The 25,999-nt window shown below is 47.9% G+C and overlaps 1 protein-coding gene across 2 annotated transcripts in view; it reads left to right on the plus strand.

The window, feature by feature from the left end:
- The window catches only part of FAM171A1 (family with sequence similarity 171 member A1), a 151,313-nt gene extending 134,547 nt beyond the window's left edge, over positions 1-16,766 (plus strand). For both annotated transcript variants that reach the window (XM_003130736.6, XM_021064835.1), the window contains 3 exons: positions 9,276-9,392; positions 12,857-12,971; positions 13,766-16,766. In XM_003130736.6, the coding sequence (XP_003130784.4) occupies positions 9,276-9,392; positions 12,857-12,971; positions 13,766-15,479 (1,946 nt within the window). In that variant the 3' untranslated portion in view covers positions 15,480-16,766. The remainder of the gene's footprint in view (positions 1-9,275; positions 9,393-12,856; positions 12,972-13,765) is intronic.

Raw genomic sequence — 25,999 nt, forward strand, 5'->3', positions numbered from 1 at the left:
ACGAGCTCTTTCACAGGCGCTGGTTAAGAGCACCTTACCGCCCTCTCTGTTACGCCCCCCCCCCTTCATTCTGAATGAGTTTTCTAATGCCGGGGATTAGTGGCTGTGCCTCCCACGGTCCTGGTCTGTGTCCTCCGCCCAACCCCTCCTGGTGTATAATTGCAAGATGGATGTTGGGACTAGTGGATAAGGAAAAAAAATTCTCTCCATGTGGGCTTAATTAGCCCGCCCTCTGATACTCTTTTCTGGAAATGTATATATACCTATTGTAAATTCAGAATTGTCTCGTTAAATTTTATTAATGCTATTATGCATCCTAATACTTCTGGCCACCTATTTAAGGCATAGGCGTTGTCTAACTCTGCCAGAAGCTTTATGGTTTCCCATTACTGCTCACTCCTAAAATTTGTTTCAGTAAGTCTTGTGATAGCTCAGCTGAAGCTGAAAGATGGGCGGAAATCAGTTGCTTAGATTAAATTTATTTTTAAGAATCCATTTCTCAAAAATTACCCTAAAATATGCAGGGAACATGTTGTAGCTGAATGCAGATTGATTTCTTGTTTTAATTTCTAATAATTCAATATATCTCTGATTTGATGCTTTACCCAGAAGGTCGTGGGTTATAGTGAGTTGCCCTTAATTTCATTCTTGTTGAAACTGGTCCTGAAATGTACTTGCCCAAAGCTACAGGAATCCAGCCATCTGAACATGAACTTTCACTCTTCAGCTCCATTGCTTTCCACAAGAACGGTTAGATAATTGACCACCAGGTAAATACTCTGTGATATAATTAGCAAGGAACGTGTCCTCCCCACAGATTTCATGGAAAAATCATTCCAAAAAAGGGCACATAACTATCCAAAGGCAGAGACTTTAACTTGGGGAAAAAAGGCTACTCCACAATGTCATAAAAATAGACACTGTCAGTAGGTGAAAGTGACGTAAGGGCTGATGGATTTTCATAAGTGATCTTTGTCCCACTAAAATGTTGTTAAAGCGTGCAATAAAATAGACTCAGATCTTGACACTTCTAATTATACAGCTGGAAGAAAAATACATTTCTAGAGAACTCCAGCATATTTGGGAAACTGGGGAGGCCATATGATTATAAGTAGCAATAATAATAAGAAGCACTAGCCATGGATCTGAGAGGTACATACCTCTTAAGAAGACTGCCCTCCAGTAAGTTAATGCCCACACCACCCCGATTATTCGGCAAGAGTCAGCACAGCCCAAGTGAGGGGACAGTCATTGGCCAAAACCAACAGCTGAGGGACAGAACAGCAGGGATTCCTACTCTCCAAGTTCACGCCTGTGCCCTGAACTTGTTTGTATGTTACCTCTGACCATGAGTATTCCCAAATATTTCACAGTGAGCCATAAAACAGTCGGGACAGAAATGGCTTTCTTTCGGAGTTCCCACTGTGGCTCAGTGGGTTAAGGATCCCACATTGCCACAAGCTGCAGCACAGGTCACAGATGCGACTTGGATCCCACATTGCTGTGGCTGTGGCTGTGGCATAGGCCTCAGCAGCAGCTCTGATTCAACCCCTAGCCCAGGAACTTCCGTATGCCACAAGTTCAGCCCTCCTAAAAAGACCAAAAAAAGGAAAAGTCATGGCTCTGTTTCACAGGGTGAATAGTCACCTTTTTTTTTTTTTTGTCTTTCTTAAAATATTCACCTTTTACGCAATAGAACTTTTTTGAGATGGGCTTTCCAAGTGGCTGTGGAATTTCTTCAAGGCTCTGATTTTGGACCTAGTAGAACTCAGTGTAGCCGTTTTCAGGAAACATATATCAGGATATGTTAATTGCACGAGGTAACACGTTCCACGCTGCACAGTTCTCAGCGACAGGTGCCTAAGTGATGAGGCCATTTATTGTTTCTGTGACAAAGGAAGTGCGAAGCAGCAGCTCCAGGACTGTACCCGTGGCGCTGGCAGACCACCAGGACCTTCTCTTCCTCAGCTGGGCCATCCTCACGTGTCCTCAGGTCACACAGCTAGAAAGTGGCAGGCTGGGGTTCACATGCGGGGTCAGCTTAAACCAGACAAGTCGTTGATGTGGTCAGTCGGCCCTCGATCATGCTGGTCCACTGCACTGGGCTGGGGATCAAACTTGCACCCCGGTACTGCAGAGACGCTGCCAAGCCCGTTGAGCCACAGTGGGAACTCCCATGCTGGACTTCACCTGCTTGGTGTCCTGAGGTGTAACACGGTCACAGTTCCCAGTATAAGAGCCATGACATTTCTCTGTGTGTTGACTAAGGTGCAAGATGCCAGCTTCAATGTGTCATCTGTTAAAAGTGTGGGTTTTCACTTATCATTTCCTTTTCAAAATCAGTAGTGCTTATCATAACAGGTTTTTCTGCAAATGCTGAGATGAGCACGCATGGCTGCTCAAATAGGGGCTTGCGGGCAGAGAGAGTGGGCCAGGCAGGGAAGGCAAAGTCAACCTGAGCCTTATGTAGGTCATATTCAAATTAGACATTATAGTTTCAACCCTTTTTCATGTTGTGTGGGAGTATTTAGTCTCCAAGCAAACTGCAGTCCCCTAGTGGCTCAGCAGGTTAAAGATCTGGCATCGTCACTGCAGTGGCTCAGGTCACTGTAGTGGCGCTGGTTTTCCCTTTTAAGAGCCATTTGTTTACATTTTGAACTCACGTTTCTTTATGTTTTGCAAATAAAAGCTGGCTTCGTTCCTGCTTGCTTTCATTCCAAGTGAGAAAGAAGCACCCTTGTGATTTCTAAGAGACCCTGTCAGATCTTACAGGTGAGCATAAGGCGTGTCTTTTTCAGCCTGTCAGTCTTTGTGTCATCATCCCTGGGGTTCAGCGGAAGGTCCAGGTTAAGCCCTCACGGCGCTTTATCCCCACAATGAACCTTACCAGCCAAATACATAACTAACTCTCTCTCAAAAGATGAGGACAGTTTTTCAACAAAGTAGTTCTTCTTGAAGCATCTCAGAATCTTTCCATTGTGCGAGATTTCACTCTAAAGAATAACTCAACTGATTTGAGGGTATGTGATCAGAAAACAAAATGCTGAGCTTGCATTAAGACTCTTGTTCCATGTCTGGTTTTGTGCCTCCCAAGGCCGCCTGTGGACTTTCTTCTAGACATAGTCTTCACATGGTGGGTTATCTGTTTGCAATAGTAGATGCTCCTGGTGGGGCATTGGGGCTTGTTGGTGGTGAGGAAGCAGAAATTCCTCTCATAAAAACACTGATAAGCAAGAAGGGAGGGGCACGGGGCAGGGAGGAGAAGGGATAGGAGGGAGGAGGGGAAAGGAGACAAAAACGTGGCTGTGGGTGGGAGAGTTTAGTCCCAAAGCAAACCGCAGTCCCCTAGTGCCTCAGCAGGTTAAAGATCTGGCATCGTCACTGCAGTGGCTCAGGTCACCGTAGTGGCACGGGTTTGATTCTTGGCCAGGGGAACTTAGGCATGCCATGGGCACAGCCAAAAAATAAAAAATAAAAATAATAAGAGCAAACAACTTTGTTCCTCAGTAGGGGACCTAAGGGCATCAGTGTTTTAGGACAAGCATCCTTTGATCATAGTCATGACCCTGAATTATCGTGAAAAATCGTATTTGACTTTATAAGGCAGGAAATAAATGATACTTTGTAGAATCATATGAAACTGCCTTTTCAAACTTTGGCAAATACAGCCCCAGTTTTATAGAAGAAAAGCTTCTAAACCATGTTCAGGAAATATCCTGGGGGATACAGGGTGGGGATGGGGGGTTGTCTTCACCTGTTCTCAGAGAAGCTTCTCTTTTATCTGTCTTATATTTTCACACCTTAATATAAAGATTCTACTTTGCTGTATGGCGAAATTGACAGAACAATGTAATAAGATTTCAGTCAGAAAAAAAAAAAAAGATTCTATTAAAGAGAAAGAGTTCTGGAGTTCCCTGGTGGCTCAGTGGGTTAAGGATCTGGTGTTGTCACTACTGTGGCACAGCTTCAATCCCTGCCTTGGGAGCTTCTGCATGCTGCGGGCACAGCCAAAAAGAAAAAATAATAAAGAGAAAAGAGTTCAAATGCTTTTAAAACCATTTGAAAACTGACGATCTAGAAATTTCAGTACTGCGGAATTCCCTTCCCCGGAGATGCCAGAGGGACCACTTTCCAACCTCATACACGCACAGTTCCAGTCACAGACACATGTCAGGGCTCCACTGGGCACAGATACACATGCGGCCACCAGCCTGCCTGCCCCTGACACACCCACTTCACAGCCAGCCACCCTCCCTGGGCAGCAGCAGCCATGCCTGAAGGCGGCCACCTGGCTGAGCCGGGTCCTACTGCCTGGACACCTGCACAAGGTGATCCACCTGGAGACTCAGCATGTCCCACCACTGCCTGGACTGCCCGCTCCTGAAGAGGAGCCTGAGAGAGTCAGCAGGAAGCCCTGCTATGCTTTTATGACCTTAGGGGCTGCCCGAGTATCTGGTCCACAGAGGAGACGAGCTGAACCTGGAGAACCCTGCAGGCAGTTGTGCTGACCCAGGCGGCTCCAGAGGCCGGCCCCTCCCAGGAGGCAGGTGGGAGGACTGGAGAGCAAGCAAGAGGCCTTGCACTTGGGGGTTTCTTTTCTGTAATTTTTTTTATTAAGGTGTAGTGTATTGGAGTTCCTGTTGTGGCTCAGCGGAAATGAATCTGATTAGCATCCATGAGGATGCAGGTTCAATCCCTGGCATTGGGTCTCACTCAGTGGGTTAAGGATCCGGCATTGCCATGAGCTGCGGTATGGATTGCAGACATGGCTCAGATCCTGCGTTGCTGTGGCTGTGGTGTAGGCCAGTGGCTACAGCTCCAATTTGGCCCCTGGCCTGGGAACCTCCATATACCGTGGGAGCGACCCTAAAAAGTCAAATAAATTAATAAAGAATAGTGTATTGATAATGTTGTGTCAATTTCTGCAGAACAGCAGAGTGACCCAGCCATACATGTGTATACATTCTTTTTCTCCTATCATCTTCCTTCAAGTTCTGCCACAGGTGATTGGATAGGGTTCCCTGTGCTGTACAGCAGGACCTCATTGCTTATCTACTCTTTTTTTTTTTTTTCCCTGCCATTTCTTGGGCCGCTCCCATGGCATATGAAGGTTCCCAGGCTAGGGGTCCAATCGGAGCTGTAGCCACCGGCCTACACCAGAGCCACAGCAACGTGGGATCTGAGCCGTGTCTGCAACCTACACCACAGCTCATGGCAACGCCGGATCCTTAACCCACTGAGCGAGGCCAGGGATCGAACCCAAAACCTCATGGTTCCCAGTCGGATTCGTTAACCACTGAGCCACATCGGGAACTCCTGCTTATCTATTCTAAATGGAATAGTTTGCACCTACTAACCCCAGTCTCCCTGTCTGTCTATGCCACTCCCTCTCCCCTCCCCCTTGGCAACCACACGTCTGCTCTCCATGTCTGTGAGTCTGTTTGTGTTCTGTAGATGCTCTTGGGGTTTTCTAAGCAGGAGCAACCTGGATCCTCCCCATCTGTCTGAGCAGCACTGAGGCCCCACGGGGGTGGGGCGTGCCTGCTCTTTGTACCGTGACCACAGGCGCACCAGTCACATAACTTCCTCAACAAAAGAGGCTCTATAGATGTCTGTTTGTCCTGCTCCGCAGTCACTGGTGACAATTCCCAGCACGGGCTCCTCGGCCACAAGTACAATAGTCTCGTATGTGTGTGGCTTCTCAGGTGGGAAAGCCTCCTCCTCCCACACTGTCGGGATTGCAGTAATGAGAGGCATATGTTTCCAGTACACAATTCATTAATTCTTGCGTTCCCTACAGCTAATTTCCTCCCACAAAACACAGAAAGCTTGGAAATGGCGTTTGCCAACAACAGCATGATTGCTGAATCCCAAATAAAGAAATCACCCTTTCTTCACTGAATACGAATACATTTTTACAGAAAACTGAGGCCAAAAGAAAGGCCCCGTTCCAAGCTGGCCTTGTTCCCTCTGGTCTGAAGGAGTGGGCTCCCCGTCTTAGCTGCACTTCCGGAAGGAGATCTTTCCTGCCAGACACACCCAGCTTTGCACGGAAGGTCATCTGATGTTATTTGGGGGGGTGGGGTTTGCATGTCAGGCTCTCACACTCAATACTATGGTGTTGCCATGCCAAGGATAATGCTGGGTGCAGAGGAGACAGAAGGAGCAGAGGACTCGGGCTCACACCAGCAGAGAGGATGTTGGGCATCAGATAGGAGGTTAGCAACTTAGGCAAGGTTTGCTTCTGGAAATTGGATCATGGAGGAACATGCCCTGGGGTCCCTGAGCCGTGGAAGACCCCTGCATGCTGGAGGGACTTGGAGTAAACGCAGGACTTGATCGTGAAGTTGGGCAGATTTTTGGAAGAGAGGAAAGCCATGTGTGGTAGGAACAGCAGTTGAGGGCAGAGTCACAGAGGATGTGTTGTGAGGACAGGTACGCGTTGGGAGGGCCAAGCTAGGAAGAACGGGGGCGGGCTGTGGGGGGTCAGAGCAGCCGTGACCTCGCCTCCTCTGTGCCTCCAGGGACAAGCCGGTGGCCTCCCATTGCTCCTGGCACTGGAAGCCCTGCCCAGCCCTGCCCAGCCCTTCCCAGGCTCCCTCCTTCCTGCCCCGCTGGCCTCCCCCCACCCCGGGAATCTTCTGTGCCTCTGTGGATGCTTGTCCTTTCTGCTCCCCCAGCCCCACCCCCCAGGTGACAGTCCTGTCAGTTCCCCAGAGCCCAGCTCACCCCCAGCCTTCCCTGCCCACCCCAGGGGCACCCTCACTGCACTCCCAGAGCGGCTTGTAGGTGCTTTTCTGGCTTTTCTGGCTCCCACCAGCATCACAGGCTGGACTTGGGGGCCTGTTAGCTGGGTGTGGGTGTGGGTGGGGGGGTGTCTGTCTGTCTGTCTATCTAGCCAATAGGCTCGCCCACAGGCTAACTGTGAGATGTTTGAAAAGGCCACTTCCACTTGGACTGTGGCTGCGTCAAAAGCCAAGGCAGTGTAGTCGGCCAGGTAGGTGGTTTGCCCTTGAACCAGCACAAATGAGGACTCGGAGCCTCCAGCTCTTTTCCTCCGGGTCCTTTAGCCTAATCCTGGTATCCGCTCCCCTTGAAGAGCAGTGACTCAAGAATCTAATCTGGGGGAAACTGCAAACCAAAGAATGCAAGCCGCTTCCTGGCTGATAGGAGATCCTGGCAGGGCTGCTCCTGTGGGAGTGGGGTGGGGTGTGTTAGTCATGAGCTAATCAGCGTGGGTTCCCCCGCTTCCCCAGGGGAAGCTGGAAGTGGTGGCAAACAATCCGTTCTCTGCCTCCAGGCAGACTTCCTGACCCAACCCAGAAACCCTTTAGCCGCATGTGTCAAACGCCCTCTGCTTCCCTTCCTCAGCAGCCCCCTGGAGTGAGTGATGCTCCGAGCAGCTGAACCATTTCTGGGTGGATGCTCTCAGCCAATGACCCTGCGTTCAGCATCCTTGTCCTTAGACTCATTTTGGAAACCCTCCCGGTCATGGTCTCCTCTAACTTGAATCTAAATCCTCCAGAGCCATGATTCAGCCTGTTGCGTTGGGGGCATCAGACCTCGCCTTCTGACGCCTGGCCTCTCCGGGAAGTGGGGGGGCGGGGATGTGCTGGGGAAGCATTGCTGGGCCACCTACTACATTTGAATGCTGCTATGGCAACTCATAGGCCCTAGAAGCTGTGCCAAGTATTGTTTCTTTCCTGCAAGGGGAGTGAGCCACTCTTGCCACCTCGGTGATGTGTATACCTAGGAAAGATGGGGGTGGGGGAATATTTGGTGCACAACTGGTGCATTGAGGCCCAGGGTGGGCAGGATTCCACGTGGCCTTGTCAGGGGGCTGGTGATCCTAGGAGGAGCCCCATGTGAGTGCCCAGTGTCTCCGGGCTGGTGGGTCGGGTGGGTGCGCCCACACCATGGGGAGGCCAGGTCAGCACACTCTTGCCTCCTGGGCCTCAAAGCAAAGTTTTCTGCGGGCGAGACAGGTGACAGCCGCATGGGCCCTTGGGCGATGCGGCCTGCTCCTGGAAACCTTACAAAGTGAAAAGATTATCAAAGGCTGGCAAGTTTTGTAGGACACACAGCAGGGCTGAGTGGAAGAAATAGCACTGGGCTTGAAGACAGACAGACAGACGGACCTAGGCTGCCCTGCTCTGTTCTCTACCCCAAGGCCTCAGAAGAGTGCCGTGTCTCACCCATCTCCAGCGTCCTTGTCCAAACGGGGAAAATAAGTCCTACTCGGGAGGGTGGTTGTGACAACTATGGATAACGTACACACAAAACACATAGCCGTAACCAGCCAGCTCACAGTGGGTACTCGTTAATGTTAAAGACTAGTTAAAGTAGTGACGGAAAGACAGCACCAGCCTGGACTTACTTAGTGTCTCCCAACCTTAGAGCCAACAGGAAGCTTCTTAAAATACTCACCTAAGCCAGGGTTACGGGTTAGAATCTGCCCATAAGAGGGAACCAAGGAATCTGTATATTGCATTTTTAAAACTTCCCCAAGCAACTCTGATGTCACCAGTCTGTGATTCCGGAGAGGAAATCCGTTTATTTGCTGGAGGATGAAGCATAGCCACAGTGCCAGAGTTTTCCCTCTTCTTTCCCCGCCCCCTAACCGTTTCCAGGCTGTACCTTGATTCTGTTTCTAAACTCCAGAGGCTTCTGGAGGAGCTCGGCCAAGATGGCATAGTCGTAAACTGGAAAGGCTTCTGCTATAACATTTTCCGTGTTTGGAAGCGGGGATGTGCATGCGATAAAGGAGCTGAAAGTAATTGAGTCAGAAAGGCCAAGAACATAGTCCGACTCTTTCCTGAAAGGTAGGGAAAAGAATTCCTGCAGAGGAGTTTGCATCGTGGCTCAGTGGAAATGAACCCAACTAGTATCCATGAGGGTGCAGGTTTGATCCCTGGCCTTGCTCAGTGAGTTAAGGATCCGGCATTGGCTTGAGCTGTGGTGTAGGTCACAGACTTGGCTTAAATCTGGTATTGCTGTGGCTGTGGTGTAGGCTGGCAGTTGCAGCTCTGATTGGACCCCTAGCCTGGAAACTTCCCTCTGCCGCAGGTGTGGCCCTAAAAGGACCAAAAAAAAAAAAAAAAAAAAAAAAAAGAATTTCTGCAGAAAGCAGAATGCAGTCCCTCCCTGATAGCCTGACCCCTTGGGCTCTCGAATGGGTTGTAAACATGACACTTAAGGTGATCTGGACTGTGCTTTTAAGCCTCAAAGAGGAGTTGAGCAGGCCTCCGGCTGAAGTGTTTTTCTGCATTTCACAGGAACGTGGCTGAAGAGTGGTCTCGGCCTTGTGCACCAGGAAGGCAGCCAGCTGACGTGGACCTACATTGCCCCTCAGTTGGGGTACTGGGTGGCAGCCATGTCACCCCCCAACCCAGGTAACAGGATCCCCAACACCTGCAGGGATGGGGATTGATGCCTTTGAGGGTTCAGGCTAAGTGTACTTTGGAAAGTTCCCAAGGTGGCTTAGCAGTAACAAGCCCAACTAAGTATCCATGTGGACGGGGGTTCAATCCCTGGCCTCGCTCAGTGGGTTGAGAATCCGGTGTTGCTGTGAGCTGCGGAATAGGTCACAGACATGGCTCAGATCCTGAGTTGCCGTGGCTGTGATGTAGGCCGGTGGCCGTAGCTCCAATTTGACCCCTAGCCTGAGAACGTCCATGTGCCATGAGTGGGGACCTAAAAACACAAAGAAAAAAAAAAAAAAAAAGTGTCTTCAGCAGGGAGATCACATCTTCCTCAAAAATGGTTGAAAGTATGAAAAAAATCGAACAATGAGAGGAAGCTGTTTTGTGGGGGTGGGGAGTTCTGGTTGGAAGTCTCCCATCGAGGATAAGAATAATGCATAGAAAATAGTCTCGAATCTCTGTTTTGCTCAGACAGCTGCTGTAGGGAATTCTTAATCCAAAGCCCACAGAGGCGGTCTGGATCTCCTCCCTAATTCCTGAAACAGCTGTGGCCCGTGTAAGAAAACACGTGAGGAAAGGAACTCACCCTTGGAGGCTTCTTGGGGCCAAAACCTTGACTGGGCATTTGTAAAAGGCTTCACAGCAAGCCTGTTGTTTCGCATCTAAAAGAAGATTCAGGAGTTCCTGCTGTGGTGCACCAGGATTGGTAGCATCCTGCAGCACCAGGATGCAGGTTCAATCCCCAGCCCGGCACAGTGGGTTAAAGGATCTGGTATAAGTTGCACCTGTGGTTTGGATCCAATCCCTGGCCCAGGAACTCCATATACCGAAGGGCGGGGAAAAAAAAAAAAAAAATCCTCTCCATTTAGGATACGTGAATTAACTTGTATTTTTCAAAATATGACTAAAATCTTTTTGTGTTGGCGGCAGGAAGGGGCTTTGGCCATGCCCACGGCATTTAAAAGTTCTCAGACTGGGAATCAGACCTTGAGCCACAGCAGCGATCCAAGCCACTACAGTGACAATACCGGATTCTTAATCCTCTTTGCCACCAGGCAAACTCCCTAAAATTTGTTTGTTTTTTAGGGCCGCACCTGCACCATATGGAAGTTTCTGGGCTAGGGGTCCAATCAGAGCTACAGCTGCCACCCTGCACCACAGCCACAGCAATGCCAAACCTGAGCCACATCTGAGAACTCTGCCGAAGCTCATGGCATTGCCAGATCCTTAACCTACCGAGCGAGGCCACAGGCACTATGTCGAGTTCTTAACCCACTAAGCCACAGTGGGAACTCCCTAAGAATCTATCTTAATGTTGGTAGAGGCAGATTGACAGCAATAGTGAAAACCTCCCCAAATTGTAACACTTGGGCACTTACTGGTGTCCGGGTGTTCTGGCAGAGCACCAAAAGATGGGAAGGAATGTGGTTATATGTTATGTCAAAGTGGTATTATTGTGATTACTAAACACCATGAACACCCATTTATTGGTTGATTTTTGATATTCTATGAGATAGATTTTTTTAAAAATCTTCGGAAGGAGCTAAATCTCTTAAAAGCTAGCTAAACCCAAGGAGACTTGCTGATTTTTGAACATAGAGTCATTATTTAAGTTCAGAAGATAACACTTTATCTCCCAATTATAAATCATTTCAATGGAGTGGGAGTTAATATTTGCAAAAGCTGGAAAAATTACTGACAACTATATACAGCCTTAATTGTTCAGAGAGGCTTTTTTTTTTTTTTTTTTTTAAACATAGGGAAAATCCCACAGACATAGGTAATGCCTTGGCAGGAGTTCCCCAAATAAAATCATTTCCACATAACTGAAGCTCCATCCTTTTAAGTACTTAAAATTTATTATTTTAACTTCTGCCAGTGGAAATCTTTATAAAATTCACAGCCATATTTTCTTCTTAACTAGAGAATGAAAGAGAAAACCCTAATTTTTTTTCTTTTTTTTTTTTTTTGGCCACCCAGAAAGAAAGAAAGAAAAAGATAGATTCTTAATACTGTTGAACATAAGGAGTGAGTAAAGTACCAGGATCTTGGGATTCTTCCCAATGTAAATTCAAAGAAAATATGTTTACCTCTGTACCTTTGTCTCTAAGTTCTGGAGAGTTCTGCGACTACATCAGGTTGGCCAATTTGAAAACATACTAGAAAGGAAGCTTTTATTTATTTTTTTTTAATTTTTTTATTTTTTGTCTTTTTGCTATTTCTTGGGCCACTCCCGTGGCATATGGAGGTTCCCAGGCTAGGGGTCGAATCGGAGCCATAGCCACCAGCCTACACCAGAGCCACAGCAACGCAGGATCTGAGCCGCGTCTGCAACCTACACCACAGCTCACGGCAACGCCAGATCATTAACCCACTGAGCAAGGGCAGGGACCGAACCTGCAACCTCATGGTTCCTAGTCAGATTCGTTAACCACTGCGCCATGATGGGAACTCCGGAAGCTTTTATTTTTAAAAACGGGAGGCAGTTTAGAAACCCTGGATACCCCTGTAATAAGCTGTGGATTATTTTCTTAAGTCATAGTACATTTATTTAACTATTCAATTGATTCATTTAGGCCATGGGCTCTCTACATAGTAATCATTGCCCAGGGAAAGTGAGAATAAAACCTCGTGATTTTTTTTTTTTCCTCCCACAGGATCATAAAATCCTAGGTTGTCAGGCCATGTCTCTGAGTAGATGAGTCCCACTCATTGCATGATCCTGAATCCAGTTTGCTTTTATTAAAAGGTCACATATTGTGGAGTTCCCACTGTGGCGCAATGGGATCAGGGGCCTCTCTGCAGCGACAAGATGCAGGTTCTATCCCTAGCCCAGCACAGTGGGTTAAAGGATCTGGCACCGCTGCAGCTGTGACAAAGATGGCAACTATGGCTTGAATCTGATCCCTGGCCCAGGAACTCCATACGCCTCAGGCACGCCCCCCAAAAAAAGTCATGTACAGGAATTCCCTGGTGGCTCAGTGGGTTAAGGATCCGGTGTTGCGGTATAGGTCGCAAATGCTCCTTGGATCCCATGTTGCTGTGGCTGTGGTGGAGGCCAGCGGCTATAGCTCCTATTGGACCCCTAGCCTGGGAACCTCCATATGCCACGGGTGCAGCCCTAAAAAGACAAAAAGACAAAAAAGAAAGAAAGAAAGAAAAGTTTACATATTCAGAAGGATGGACATGGTACTGAATTGTGGCTCTCTTCTCGGTTAAGGAGAGACCCTGGACACTGCACATAGAATTTGAGTGTTCAGAGTACTCAGTGGTGGTCCTTTTCATTGAGGGACGTTATGGTGATGCTGCAGGTACATCATCTGAAGGGTATTAGCATCTGGCCCGCCACTAATAAGAATAACATCACACTCTCAGTAAATTATCCCTCTTTTTATTGCAAGGTTTTCATGAAATGCCCTTTTCTGACCTCCTAGGTCCAGTTGTCACCCAGGACATCACCACGTATCACACGGTGTTCCTTTTGGCCATCTTGGGAGGAATGGCTTTCATTCTTTTGGTTTTGCTGTGTCTCCTTTTATATTATTGCAGGTAAAGTTTTACCACTGGGGCACTGTCTTTTCTTAATTTGGAATTTCTTGCACAAGCATTGATACGAAGTTCTTTTTCTGAGATGAGGTCCTTTTTTTCTCATGAAAAAGCATCTAAGAACTAAACATCTGTCATTTAAGTTGCAAACAAAGGACAGACATGTGAGGCACACAGTGCATCATGATTGGTAGAAGGGGAGCTGCAGAAAAAGGTTTGACAGTTGTCATGATTCGTTCAGAATGCTCCTAAATGGTAATTAAGAGATGATATGCTCAAGGAGAAAGCAGAATTCTTCTTATTTTGATGCCTCGTCTGTTAGGCTTGCAAGAATGTTTATTGTCGACTCTGGGGCAGCTGCTTTTAAATGAGTCATTCGGATGGACTTGGGGTAAAAGCTGTGGATTGCAACCCTCAGAATCAAAATAAGGCTGAGCAACAGGGTCCTACTGTAACGCATGGGGAACTATATTCAGTATCCTGTGATGAACCATGATGGAAAAGAATATGAAAAAGAATGTACATATTTATAAATACGTTTTTCTTTTTCCACATTGATATAAATAACTGATTCACTTTGCTGTACAGGAGGAATTAACACAACACTTAAATCAACTATACCGCAATTTTTAAAAAAATGAAAAAAATAAGGCTGAGGGTGTAGAGTGAGAAGACTTCTGGCTGCCAATAAGTTGTTTTGTCTTGTTTCTTCCTGTGGGAATGGAGAATTAGATTTTGACTTAAAACTCCACTCTTCTGAGAATCTTTAATCTTCAGGTTTGTATCTTTGATCGCAGGCGGAAATGCTTGAAACCCCGGCAGCACCACAGAAAACTGCAACTTCCTGCCACCCTGGAGAGTTCCAAGAAGGATCAGTCCACGTCCATGTCACACATCAACCTGCTCTTTTCTCGCCGGGAGTCAGAATTCCCCGGGCCGCTGTCCGTCACCAGCCAGGGCCGCCCCCCGGATGCCCCGGGCTCAAAGGAGCTGATGAGCGGAGTCCATTTGGAAATGGTGTCTTCCAACGGGGAGGCGGACCTGCACACGCCCATGCTGAAGCTCTCCTACAGCACCTCCCAGGAATTCAGCTCTCGGGAGGAACTCCTGTCCCACAAGGAGGAAGATAAAAGCCAGATCTCCTTTGATAACCTGACCCCGAGTGGAACGCTGGGCAAAGACTACCATAAGTCGGTGGAGATTTTCCCCTTAAAGTCCAGGAAATCTCTGGAAAGGGAAGGCTGCGAGTCCCCCGGCAGCACTGACTACAGGAGGAGTTACAATGCCATGCTCTCACAGCCTTTGTTCGAAAAGCAGGACAGAGACGGTCAGGCCCCCATTAACCACATTTCCGCAGGAAGTAAGCTCGCCATTCAGGAACACATGTACCCCACGCCTTCATCCCCGGAGAAAGAACAGCTGCTGGAGCGCAGACCCACTGAATGTATGATGTCGCGATCGGTGGACCACCTGGAAAGACCTACCTCTTTCCCGCGGCCGGGCCAGCTGATCTGCTGCAGCTCTGTGGACCAGGTCAATGACAGCGTTTATAGGAAAGTATTACCTGCCTTGGTCATCCCGGCTCATTACATGAAACTCCCAGGGGACCATTCCTACGTGGGCCAGCCTCTGGTGGTTCCCGCCGACCAGCAGCTCGAGATAGAAAGGCTGCAGGCCGAGCTCTCCAGCCCGCACGCAGGGATCTTCCCACACCCCTCCTCTCAGATCCAAGCCCAGCCCTTGTCCTGCCAGGCCATCTCGCAGCAGCACCTGCAGGATGCGGGCACCCGGGAGTGGACCCCGCAGAGCGCGGCCATGTCCGAGTCCCTCTCCATCCCGGCCTCCCTGAATGATGCGGCCTTGGCGCAGATGAACAGCGAGGTCCAGCTCCTGACCGAAAAGGCGCTGCTGGAACTTGGGGGTGGGAAGCCCCTCCCACACCCACGGGCGTGGTTCGTCTCCCTGGACGGCAGGTCCAACGCGCACGTCAGACATTCCTACATTGATCTCCAAAGAGCTGGGAGGAACGGGAGCAACGACGCCAGTTTGGATTCTGGCGTGGATATGAATGAGCCAAAATCCGCCCGGAAGGCGAGAGGAGACCCCTTGTCTCTGCCGCAGAACCACCCTCCGGTCCAGGAGCATCCGCAGAAAGAGCCGAGGGCCGCGGACGGCGGCGCCGCCTACACGCAGCTCGTGTACCTGGAGGACCTGGACCAGAGCAGCGGCGGCGAGGGCGGCCCCGCGGTTGGGACGCCCGAGGACAGTGCCCTGCGGTGCCTGCTGGACGGCTCCAGCCGGAGAAGCGGCGGCCAGCTGCCCAGCCTGCAGGAGGAGACGACGAAGCGAACCTCGGGCGTCCCCCCGGAGCCCCCGGCCAGCCCCGACCCGAAGCGGTCTGCTCAGGAGGACGAGGAAGACGAAGATGATGACGACGACCAGGGCGAAGACAAGAAGAGCCCGTGGCAGAAACGGGAGGAGAGGCCCCTGATGGCGTTCAACATTAAATGAGCGACCGCGGCGCCACCCGACAGGGAGTATCATGCAGTTGCCAAAAATCCTTTCGTAGAAGCGTGTACCTGGTTGTGGAGGAAGGTGCACCACGTCGGTCGGTCGCGGAAAGGGGACTTTTTTCTGCATCACCGTTTGCTGTGTCAGGGTTGGAGAGGAGGTCAAGCTCTCACTCGGAAGAAGGGATGATGTTGGAGAATGCGTCGCCTCCAGGGAGATGGCTGAACCGTGGTGTCTGAATGCCCCTGTCCTTCCCTCGTACTTGATGTGTCCACTCCCGGGACACCGCAAAACCGCACGTGACGTCACTAGGTTCTGATGGGTAACCTCAGTTCTCCGCCAGGGTCTGGGAACAGATGAAACTCCTTTTTGCATTGCTTGAATCCATTTTATCACAGTAATGCTCCTGTGAAATGATTATTGAGAAATTCGCTTGGCACTTAGTGTCTGGAGGTATGCATTATCTCAAAGGAAAACTATGCATCGATGCTCTGTGGTCTTACTTTGCTAAGATTTTTGCTTTGCTTAGGTTTCATTTCCAGTTTGCTTTTTTAAACACACACACACACACACACACACACACATTCGGTTGCAAGGATTTTTATTCCTTCATTTTCATCTGTTCTGCTTCTCAGTGGTTTATTTCAGTATCTCCTTTCAGGACCTCCTGAGTGTCATCTCTTAACATCCAAGCCTTTTAATGAAATCGTACTGAATTTTTTATCAGCTGCCAGTCCTTCGATTCTGGTCCCATTAACGCCAAGTGCCTTTTTTACAGTGACAACAGACAGTCCCTTACTTTGCTCGTTTTGTTTGTTTTTAGTTCTTAACTTCTTGAACTGCCTGGATTTTATAAAGTTATTCAACGTTACCCCTTTTCTTTAAACTGCATGCTGCCAAGTGTCCATTTGTGCTCAGAATTCTCATCTCAAGTCAGCGTACTCTCTCGTTCTTACGTGTGACGTGGATTCTGTTTAGCTAAGATAGACTAGAGGACACTTTAGCAAGTCTCTTCCCTACTCCATCCCTTTGGCCACTAGCCACCATTATGGTTTGATTGGCTGTTTGTATATATGATTGTGTATTAACTCTGGAATTCTATGGGCTGATCTTGCTCACCAAACATGGAATATGGGCTGAGCAAGTAGACTCAATGAGACTATTAAACAAATCTTATGTACTATCCAAAAGTGCCAGAATGACTCTTCTGTGCATTCTCCTTAAAGAGCTGCTTGGTTATCCAAAAATGAAAACTCAGAATAAACTCTGAAGGAAAAAAAACAAAAATCTATCTTGTGGTCCTTTTCATTCATTCTGAGCCATTATTGGTTTCAGAGTTGCTATTAAGAGGTCACTCTTGGAGTTCCCATCATGGCTCAGCAGAAATGAGTCTGACTGTCATCCATGAGGATGCAGGTTCGATCCCTGGCCTCACTCAGTGGGTTATAGATCCAGTGTTGGTGTGAACTCTGGTGTAAGTTGAGAACAAGGCTCAGATCTTTCATTGCTATGACTGTGGTGTAGGCCAACGCCTACAGCTCCAGTTCGCCCCCTAGCCAGGGAATGCCGAGGGTGCAGCCATAAAAAAGGCAAAAAAAAAAAAAAAAGTCACGCTTCCGGAGTTCCCATTGTGGCTCAGCAGGTTAAGAACTCTGTATGAAGATGGGCATTCAATCTCTGGCCTTGCTCCGTGAGTTAAGGACCTGGCATGGCCGTGAGCTGGGGTGTAGGTCACAGATGCAGCTCAGATCCGACATTGCTGTGGCTGTGGTATAGGCCTGCAGCTGCAGCTCCAATTTGATCCCTAGCCCAGGAACTTCCATATGCCACAGATGCAGCCCTTTAAAAAAAAAGAAAAAAACGTTTGCTTTTCCTTTCTTGGAAGAGTGAAATGCCAGTAGTTGGATTATATTCAGAGACCAATACATAGACACTTAGGAATTTATATGACCATTATGTCCTAAAACCCACCTCGCTATTTAGTTTCACTCAAGAACACAAGGTAACGCATTGTTTCTATACTTCACAAAAAACCGATGTTTTCTTTTATGTCTGGTATTGATTCACCTTGGAAAAGCTTCAGAAAGATGTCACTAAAATGACCAGAACCATCCCAGATGTGTGACACTATTCATCAGAATCATTAATGGAGCCACCAGAATATAGCAGATTGGTGGTAATACATTAAGCTAGTTAGTAGCTTCATTACAAAATCTTTAGTCATGATTTCCACACTGGCAGGAAACAAATGATTTTTATGACTTTCATTCTCAAAGGGTGATGTTTCACATTTTGCTTTTGAAATGGTTGAGAGATGCCCTGACAGTGTTGAAGCATCTGAGGAGTTGGGAACCTGTGGTTTAACAGGTGAGGGACTGTTTGGAAGTGAACCTTCTCACCAACAGGTGGCAGGTGAACCATGGCAGATGTCACTAAGGCTTCGGGTGAGGGTCATTTGTCAATTATACCAGAAAGAAAAAGTAAGTAGCCTCTCCAGGAATACTCAGGACCAGACATAGGTGATGGGGAGATGCTAACAGGTCCCCATCCCTTTGCAACCCCACCTGCATTGCAGCCAGTGCCATCACCTCCTTAAAGCATTGTTTTCAGAAGAGGCTCATTTACAGTGCATGTTACCTGGAACATAGGTGACACATTACCTTTCAGTCCTGATTTGGGAGATAGAGAAGAAAGGTTGGGAGGTGGGCTTTTCTGATCCCTCTTCATTAGGTGGGTCATACCTGGGCCAGCCAGGGTTTGGGGAAGTGTGGAGCAGCCAAGAGTGGTCTCAAGACCTAGGTCCCTGGAAAGACAAGGCAGTGGGTTTGCCAAAGGAAAATTTGGTTCTGTTTCACAAATTAAAGCTTACTCCTCCACACTCATCTAAAAAAGAGGCTCAGAGGCTAATGATTTTGCTCAGGGTGCCACCCATGATCACCAGACTGGAACTGTCTGGAAAGAACACCATAATCGTGTACATTTTAAACATTGTATTTATCTTCTCATCACAGTGTTCAAGCCAATTACAGTGTGAAGAATGAAGCTGTCACTGGCATCTTGCTTCTGCCACCTAGTGGTAAGTTTGTACCTGCCTCTTCAGGAGACTAATGTAGACCGTTCTCTCCAGCCAGGTCTGGGAAGACAGGTGAGTGTGCACAGAGATGCCTCAGAGGCTGGTTCTGTCCTCCAGGTGAGATGAGCGAGGCGATGGGACTGGTATTTATTGCATCTCTACCTGGAAACGCTATGTCGGAAACAATAATGCATTCACCTCTCAAAATCTTGTGAGGATTATTCTTTGTTTTACACGCAACTCAGTGGAGGCTAGGGGTTAAGTAATTGAGGTCACTCAGCTAGGATCAGTGGTGTGTCACTTACACAGCAAACTCTGGGGAAATGAATGCATTTAAGTTATAAATGTCCCTGTTAAGGGGTGTATTTTCAAATCATGATAAGATGCACAGGGGTGACTTTCGTTTGATAATTGATTCCTACAGAATGTTTTCGTTGATTTGAGTCATAGCCAACCTGTTGTTGCAGTTGACAAAAGGGTGTAGTTGTGACATGAATATTTGTTGATTTTTTCTACATTAATGATTAATTACTGTAACTGAAACAATGAAGATACATGTCAGAACTTTACTCACTAGGAATTCCCACTGTGGCTCAGTGGTTAGGGCACCCAACTAGCATCCATGAGGACAAGGGTTCGATCCCTGGCCTCGCTCAGTAGGTTAAAGATCCGGCATTGCTGTGAGCTGTGGTGTAGTTCGCAGATGTGGCTCGAATCTGGCATTGCTATAGCTGTGGTGTAGGCCAGCGGCTAAGCTCCGATTGGACCCCTAGCCTGGAAACCTCTATATGCCACAGGTGTGGCCCTAAAAAGACCAAAAAAAAAAAAAAAAGAACTTCACTCATTGATCAGTCGTGGGGTGACTTCTTTGCTGAATCAGATAATAATTTTTGAGCCCTGGAAGAATAATTCTTTGTGTGTTTTTTTGTTTGTTTGTTTGTTTTGTTTTTTGGTCCTACTGTTAATGTCGTGACTCCTGACATGATACAGTTTTGAGTTTAATCTGCATTATTAACATCTTCTCCATCGCTTTCTTAAATTTAGACAATCAACAAATCAAGCCTTGGCATTCCCATTGTGGCTCAGCAATAATGAACCCAACTAGTATCCATAAGGACTCGGGTTCGATCCCTGGCTTTGCTCAGTAGGTTAAGGATACAGTGTTGCTATAAGCTGCAGCGCAGGCCACAGACTGGGGCTCGGATCTGGTGTTGTTGTGGTATGGGTTGGCAGCTACAGCTCTGATTCGCCCCCTAGGCTAGAAACTTCCATATCTGCGCATGTGGCCCTAAAAACAAAACAAACAAACAAAAAAAATCAAGCCTTGATTTGTAGCAATTGCCAATTTCCCTGGTGTAAATACGCCCATGGGTCCAATTTCAAGCAACTAGAGTGACATCACTGCACTTAAGAGAGATGCTTTCAGTAACATCAGTTATGTTTCCACCAAAAAGATACAACAAAGGAAAATAACCTCAGAAATCTTCCAGTTGTATTGTCCCCCCCCTCGCCACCGCCACCCTGCCCAAGATCAGCCCTCCCTATGTATTCAAGATCATTCACAGACAGACACAGAGCAATGAAAAATCTGAGCTGCCCAACACATGTATTCCCAGCCGAGACCGAACCAGGCAATGCTCTGCCTTCTTGTTTCAGCTCTCAGACTGTAAACAAGTGTCTGTATTTTTTTTTAAATGATGATTTTTATCTTTTCCATTATAGCTGGTTTACAGTGTTCGGTCAATTTTCTACTGTACAGCAAGGTGACCCAGTCACACATACATGTATACATTCTTTTTTCTCACTCTATCCTGCTCTATCATAAGTGACTAGACACAGTTCCCAGTGCTATACAGCAGGATCTCATTGCTAATCCATTCTAAAGGCAAGAGTCTGCATCTATTAACTCCAAGTTTCCAATCCATCCCGCTCCCTCCTCCTCCCCCTTGGCAACCACAAATCTATTCTCCAAGTCCATAATTTTCTTTTCTGTGGAAAGGTTCATTTGTGCCCTTGTGTATATTAGATTCCAGATATAAGTGATGTCATATGGTATTTGTCTTTCTCTTCCTGACTTACTTAAAAATATGGAACTCTTCATGAATTTGCTTGTCATCCTCGCGCTGGGGCCATGCTAATCTTCTCTGTATCGTTCCAGTTTTAGTATATGTGCTGCTAAAGTGAGCACAAGTGTCTGTATTTTAGTCTGTTTATTGCCACATTTGTTCCATTTTTGTGCATTTTGTTGGTGTAGTGCCGAAGTGAAAATCCGGGTTTTAGTTCACGCCTGAGTTAGAGCCCTCCAGCTGGCCACCAGCCAGAAGGTGGGAGCATGGGAACGAAGGTCTTCCTAGCTCCAAATCCTGGTTTCTTGCTTTGGGAAGAAGCTTCACATGGAAACCCAGAATCAGAACAAAAAACGCAAGCCATCGTTGCTTTCCCAGCTTTAGTGGAACTTGGGGCACAAGATGGGCAGTGTTCACTGGGAAGAGAACCATGTGGCTGTTTGTCGTTCAGGTCCAGCAGCAGACCTGGGAGGAATTTATGGGAGAAGCAAAGCCCTAAACCATGCCAGGGGATAATGCAACATCATTTAAATGACAGAGGTGCCATGCTTTTGGAACTTGATTTATCATAAACCAGCACAGACAAATGCTAAAACACAGAGAGGCAAAGCGCCCAAGAAAAAGACCAGAACTAAAAAGGAAATAGACCATAAAACCTAAAAATAAGCAGCCGCAAGTACACTAAACTCTATATATGATTCCTCCTGTTCATCCCCTAAAGTTTTACTTTTGCAGACCTCTTTACTTTGGAGGGCAAGAGGATAAAAATGAGTACAGTTACAGATAGACATGTGTGGTGATTTTTCAACTGAGTTCCACAGTTTTGTTTTTTTTTTTTCCTTTATTTTCTTTTTGCCTTTACAGGCTTTTTTTGCTTTTTGTTGTTGTTGTGTAGGGCCACAGCCATGGCATATAGAAGTTCCCAGGCTAGGGGTCAAATCAGAGCTGCAGCTGCAGCTGCTGGCCTACGCCACAGCCTCGTCAGCAACCTACACCTCAGCTCACAGCAACGCCAGATCCTTAACCCCCTGAGCAAGGCCAGGGATCGAACCTGTGTCCTCATGGATACTAATCAGGTTCATGCCTGCTGAGCCATGATAGGAACTCCCTCTGCAAACTGTATTTTCGAAGGTGTGGCTATAAATACGCACCAATACCCTTGATAAATATTTTTTATCACCCTTTACAGCGACTGTGACTTGCTTAATGCTGGTACCTGGTATCTGAAAGGAGGCTAATAACTCCTGTAGACAGTTTGACCTTAGCAGGAGGGACAGGAGTTAGAGCACCTGAGATTATGGAACATGAAAGAGCCTTGATCATCTCACCCGGGAGGAAGCTGGAGCCAGAAATGTTGAGATGACCTCCCCCTGCAGTCAGTGAGTGACCGCATGGTGTGTCTCAGTCTGCCCATAGATTGAGTGGCTTATAAACAACAAACATTTCTCTCTCACAGTTCTGGAGAAGTCCAAGCTCAGGGCGCCAGCATGGTCAGGTGAGGGCCCTTCTCTGATTCACAGCTGGCACCTTCTTGTCATGTCCTCCCAGCCTGGAAGAGGGTAGGGAGCTCTGGAGGGCCTCCTTTACAAGGGCACTAATCCCATTCATGGGGTCTCCACCCTCATGGCCTGATCAACCCAAAGGTCGCCCCTCCTAATACCATCATCACCTTGGCTTTGGGCTTCCACCATATGCATTTGGGGCCACATTCATTCTGGCCACAGCACAAGACACCTGGCCCTTCATGTGTCCAGGCTTCTCCATCCCTTGCTCTTTCTGGCCAGCTCTGCACCCTCTGCCACCTGTTCACACTCCGTGCATAACAGATACTCAGTAACCAGGGCATAAGGCAGTGCAAGCCATACTGATTATTAAAATTCTAGGGCTGTGGGAAGAACCCTGGATTTGGACTCAGAGCACCTGGGCTTCAGACCTGGCTCCAGAAAGCAAACAGGTGACTGATTTCAACGAGACAAGGGATGGCAGGGCCTGTGCTGCTTACCTCACGGCAGGGGTGGGGTGGGGGTGGGGGTAGAGCTCCAAGAAGACAATGAATATAAATTCCTTGTAAAATGTAAGGTACAGTACAAATGACGTTGTTGCTCCTTTTCTACCCCATGCTCTCAAAACACAGGTAAGGACATGCTTACTGTTGCAATACCATTGGGGTAGGGGCTCAATAACGATAATTTACTTGCTCCTGGGCGCAAAGATAAATGTCTTATTAGCAAGTCACAGCAGCGGCCCCTTCATTCCTTAATGCAGTTGCTCATGTGCCTGAACATGGGATTGTTCAAACCCAGAAGCCCAGTAGCATCACCTGGGAGCTGGAAAAACACAAGTGCTTGGGCCCCATCACAGACCAATCAGAATCAGAATCTCTGCAAGGATGCCCAGGCACTGATATTAAAACAACAACAACAAACTCCCAGCTGATGCTGATGTGTGGTCAGGCTTATAAGCCACTGCCTTAGAAATTCTGAAGCTGGAGTTCCCGTTGTGGCTCCATGGTAACAAACCTGACTGGTATCCATGAGGTGGCGTGTTCGATCGCTGGCTCCTCTCAGTGGGTTAAGGATTTGGCGTCGCCATGAGCTGTGGCATAGGTGGCAGACTTGGCTCCGTTCCCACGTTGCTGTGGTGGTGGCTTAGGCTGGCAGCTGCAGCTTCAATGTAACCCCTAGTCTGGGAACTTACATATGCCATGGCTGCAGCCCTAAAAAAAAAAAAAAAAAAAAAAAAAATCTGAAACTGCTTCCCAGTTTGATGGTGGCTTCTGTCAGGTATCTCAGAGAATGATGGACTCCCCTTTTGTTTCTAGGGAAGTCAGCTGCCCTAGATTTGCAGATGGGAAGAGCAGCCACGTTCAATAACAATAAGCCAAGCCGAGAGGCACGTGCCTAAGAGACGTGACCAGGGCTTTTGTCAGCTTGGGTCACCCTGCCTGTCAGAAATCGGGATGTTGACAAAACCCCCGGGCGCTGTCTTCTGTTCTGTTCACATGCTGCCCATGTCCCTGGTTCTCAAACCCAGGCCATTTCCCAGCACTGCCTGCAAAGGATTCCCATGGCTGTAGCTGCGGCCAGATCTGCTGTTGAAATTCAGACTCGGTTTCCAACTGCTGACTGTGCCTCTCCAGCCACATGACCCTCAGGCACCTAAACCTGCTTGTCCCAAGATGAAATCATCATACATCTTCCCAAGAACCTCCCTGTCCCCCTCCCCCCAAAAAGCCCCGTGCTCCTACTTCCCTCCCAGGTCTGCCACCCCAGCGAAGAGCCTCACCGTACAGTTTCCCCAGCCAGAAACCTCAAAGTCACCCCCTCAGCCTCTGTCAACCTCTGCCCAGGGTCAGGCACCTCATCCTCTCAGTTTCACCTGCTCTCCGGAAAGAGCGTGACCATTTCATGCTTCTGGCTGGCCAGGGCTTTTGAAGCAAAATTTACTGGCATCCCAGGTTTAGGGATAAGTGAATGTTACCTATTCCTTGGAAGACAGAGTAAATTACCCCAGAGAGATTTACAAGCTTCTGTCCCCTGGAGCTATTCCTTTGCCGTGCTTTCACCTTGTAACAGAGAGGGACCCTTTCTTCTCTGCCCAGAGAGGATTGTTTTAAAAGCTCCAAAATTCATCATTTGAGGGTTTCTCTCCAAGAGTACAGACCCCCCCTTTATACGTACAATGTGACATCTGTCCTCCCATCTCCCCAAGGGGTAAAATGAAGCATAAGGTAAAGATTTTTATTTCTTTTTAGGGTTGCACCTGTGGCGTATGGAAGTTCCCGAGCTGGGGGAACTAGGGGTCGAATTGGAGCTGCAGCTTCCGACCTACACCAGAGTTCACAGCAATGCCAGATGCTTTTACCCACTGAATGAGGCCAGGGATTGAACCCACATCCTCATGGAGACTAGGCAGGTTCTTAAGCCACTGAGCCACATCGGGAACTCCCAAGATAAAGATATTTTTCAAGGAGTTCCCGTCGTGGCTCAGCGAAAATGAATCTGACTAGCATCCATGAGGACGCAAATTCCATCCCTGGCCTCGCTCAGTGGGTTAAGGATCCGGCATTGCTGTTTGCTGTGAGCCATGATATAAGTTGCAGATGTGGCTCAGAACTGGCATTCCTGTGGCTGTGGGATAGGCTGGCAGCTGTAACTCCGATTCAACCCCCAGCCTGGGAACTTCCATATGGTGTGAGTGTGGCCCTAAATAGACCAAAAAGGGGGGGGGTGTTTTTTGAGTAAATGATAGGTCTGCCTCTGATCCACAAACCTTGTTCTTGCTGTCAGGATAAAATAAATAAATACATAAAGACTTACCATGAGCTTGATGGGAGTGGACCAGGATGGTAACAGATATGAGAAGATGTGATTGTATCTGGGGGTAGAGTTTCAAGTTAGAACAGTGGACCTTGTTCTTACATCAGCTTTGGGATGTGAAATGAAGCCAGATTTTAAGGAGGTCTTCAACGTTCTAGCCTTAGTGACAAGAGTCATGGCATTGCCGTTCTCTGAATAGAGATGACAGAGGGATGATTATGTTTGCAAATTGAAGATTAGGAGTTTGGTTTTTCATGTGTCATGTTTGAAATGCTGGATTATCTGTTGCCACATAATAAATTTTCCCAAAACTTAAAAAAAAATGAAGACCTATCATATGCTAAATATCTCCCAGATCTGTCCCTCAGTCGCCACCCCATTTCTAAGGGGCACTGCGGTCCCAGCCTCTCACTGCCTCCCACCCCAGCCTCACCCTCCACGCCCACACTGCCACAGGTGCCATGTCCAAACCAATCCCATTCCTTCTATGTGTTCCTGTGACTGCAGTGACAGAAACCTGACTCAGAAACACATGCATTGAATGAGGGGCTCCATCATCAGGGCGATTTGGGAGGTGGGTGAGATAAGATGCGATGCTGTGATTTATAAAAATAAAGATATTGGGCCATTGTCCCTGTTGCTGGCACAGAGCTCCTCAAACCCTTGGAATGTCCTCAGTGTTGAGAGTGATCAAGGGATATCGTTACTCTGAACAAACTCCTCTCCATCGCACTTGAGCTGATGTGAATGAAGAGACTGTGGGACCACAGATAAGGAGATAAGGGGGGGGGCTGGTGGCCAGGGGAGCCGTCCTTGTGGTTAGAGGCTTGGAACTTTCCCCACCCCCGGCCTTGGAAATGGGGCTGGAGGTTGAATTGACGGCCGATGGCCAGTGACTTCATCAATCGTGCCTACATCATCAAGCCTCCATAAAAGCCCCAAAGGCGGGGGTTCAGAGAGTTTCTGGGTTGATGAGCACATGGAGATACAGGGGGAGTGGTGTCCTCAGAAAGCATGGAGGCTCCTTGCCCCCCTCCCCATAGCTCGCCCCATGTGTCTGCC

Source organism: Sus scrofa, chromosome 10, assembly GCF_000003025.6.
Source record: "Sus scrofa isolate TJ Tabasco breed Duroc chromosome 10, Sscrofa11.1, whole genome shotgun sequence".
Taxonomy (NCBI): domain Eukaryota; kingdom Metazoa; phylum Chordata; class Mammalia; order Artiodactyla; family Suidae; genus Sus; species Sus scrofa.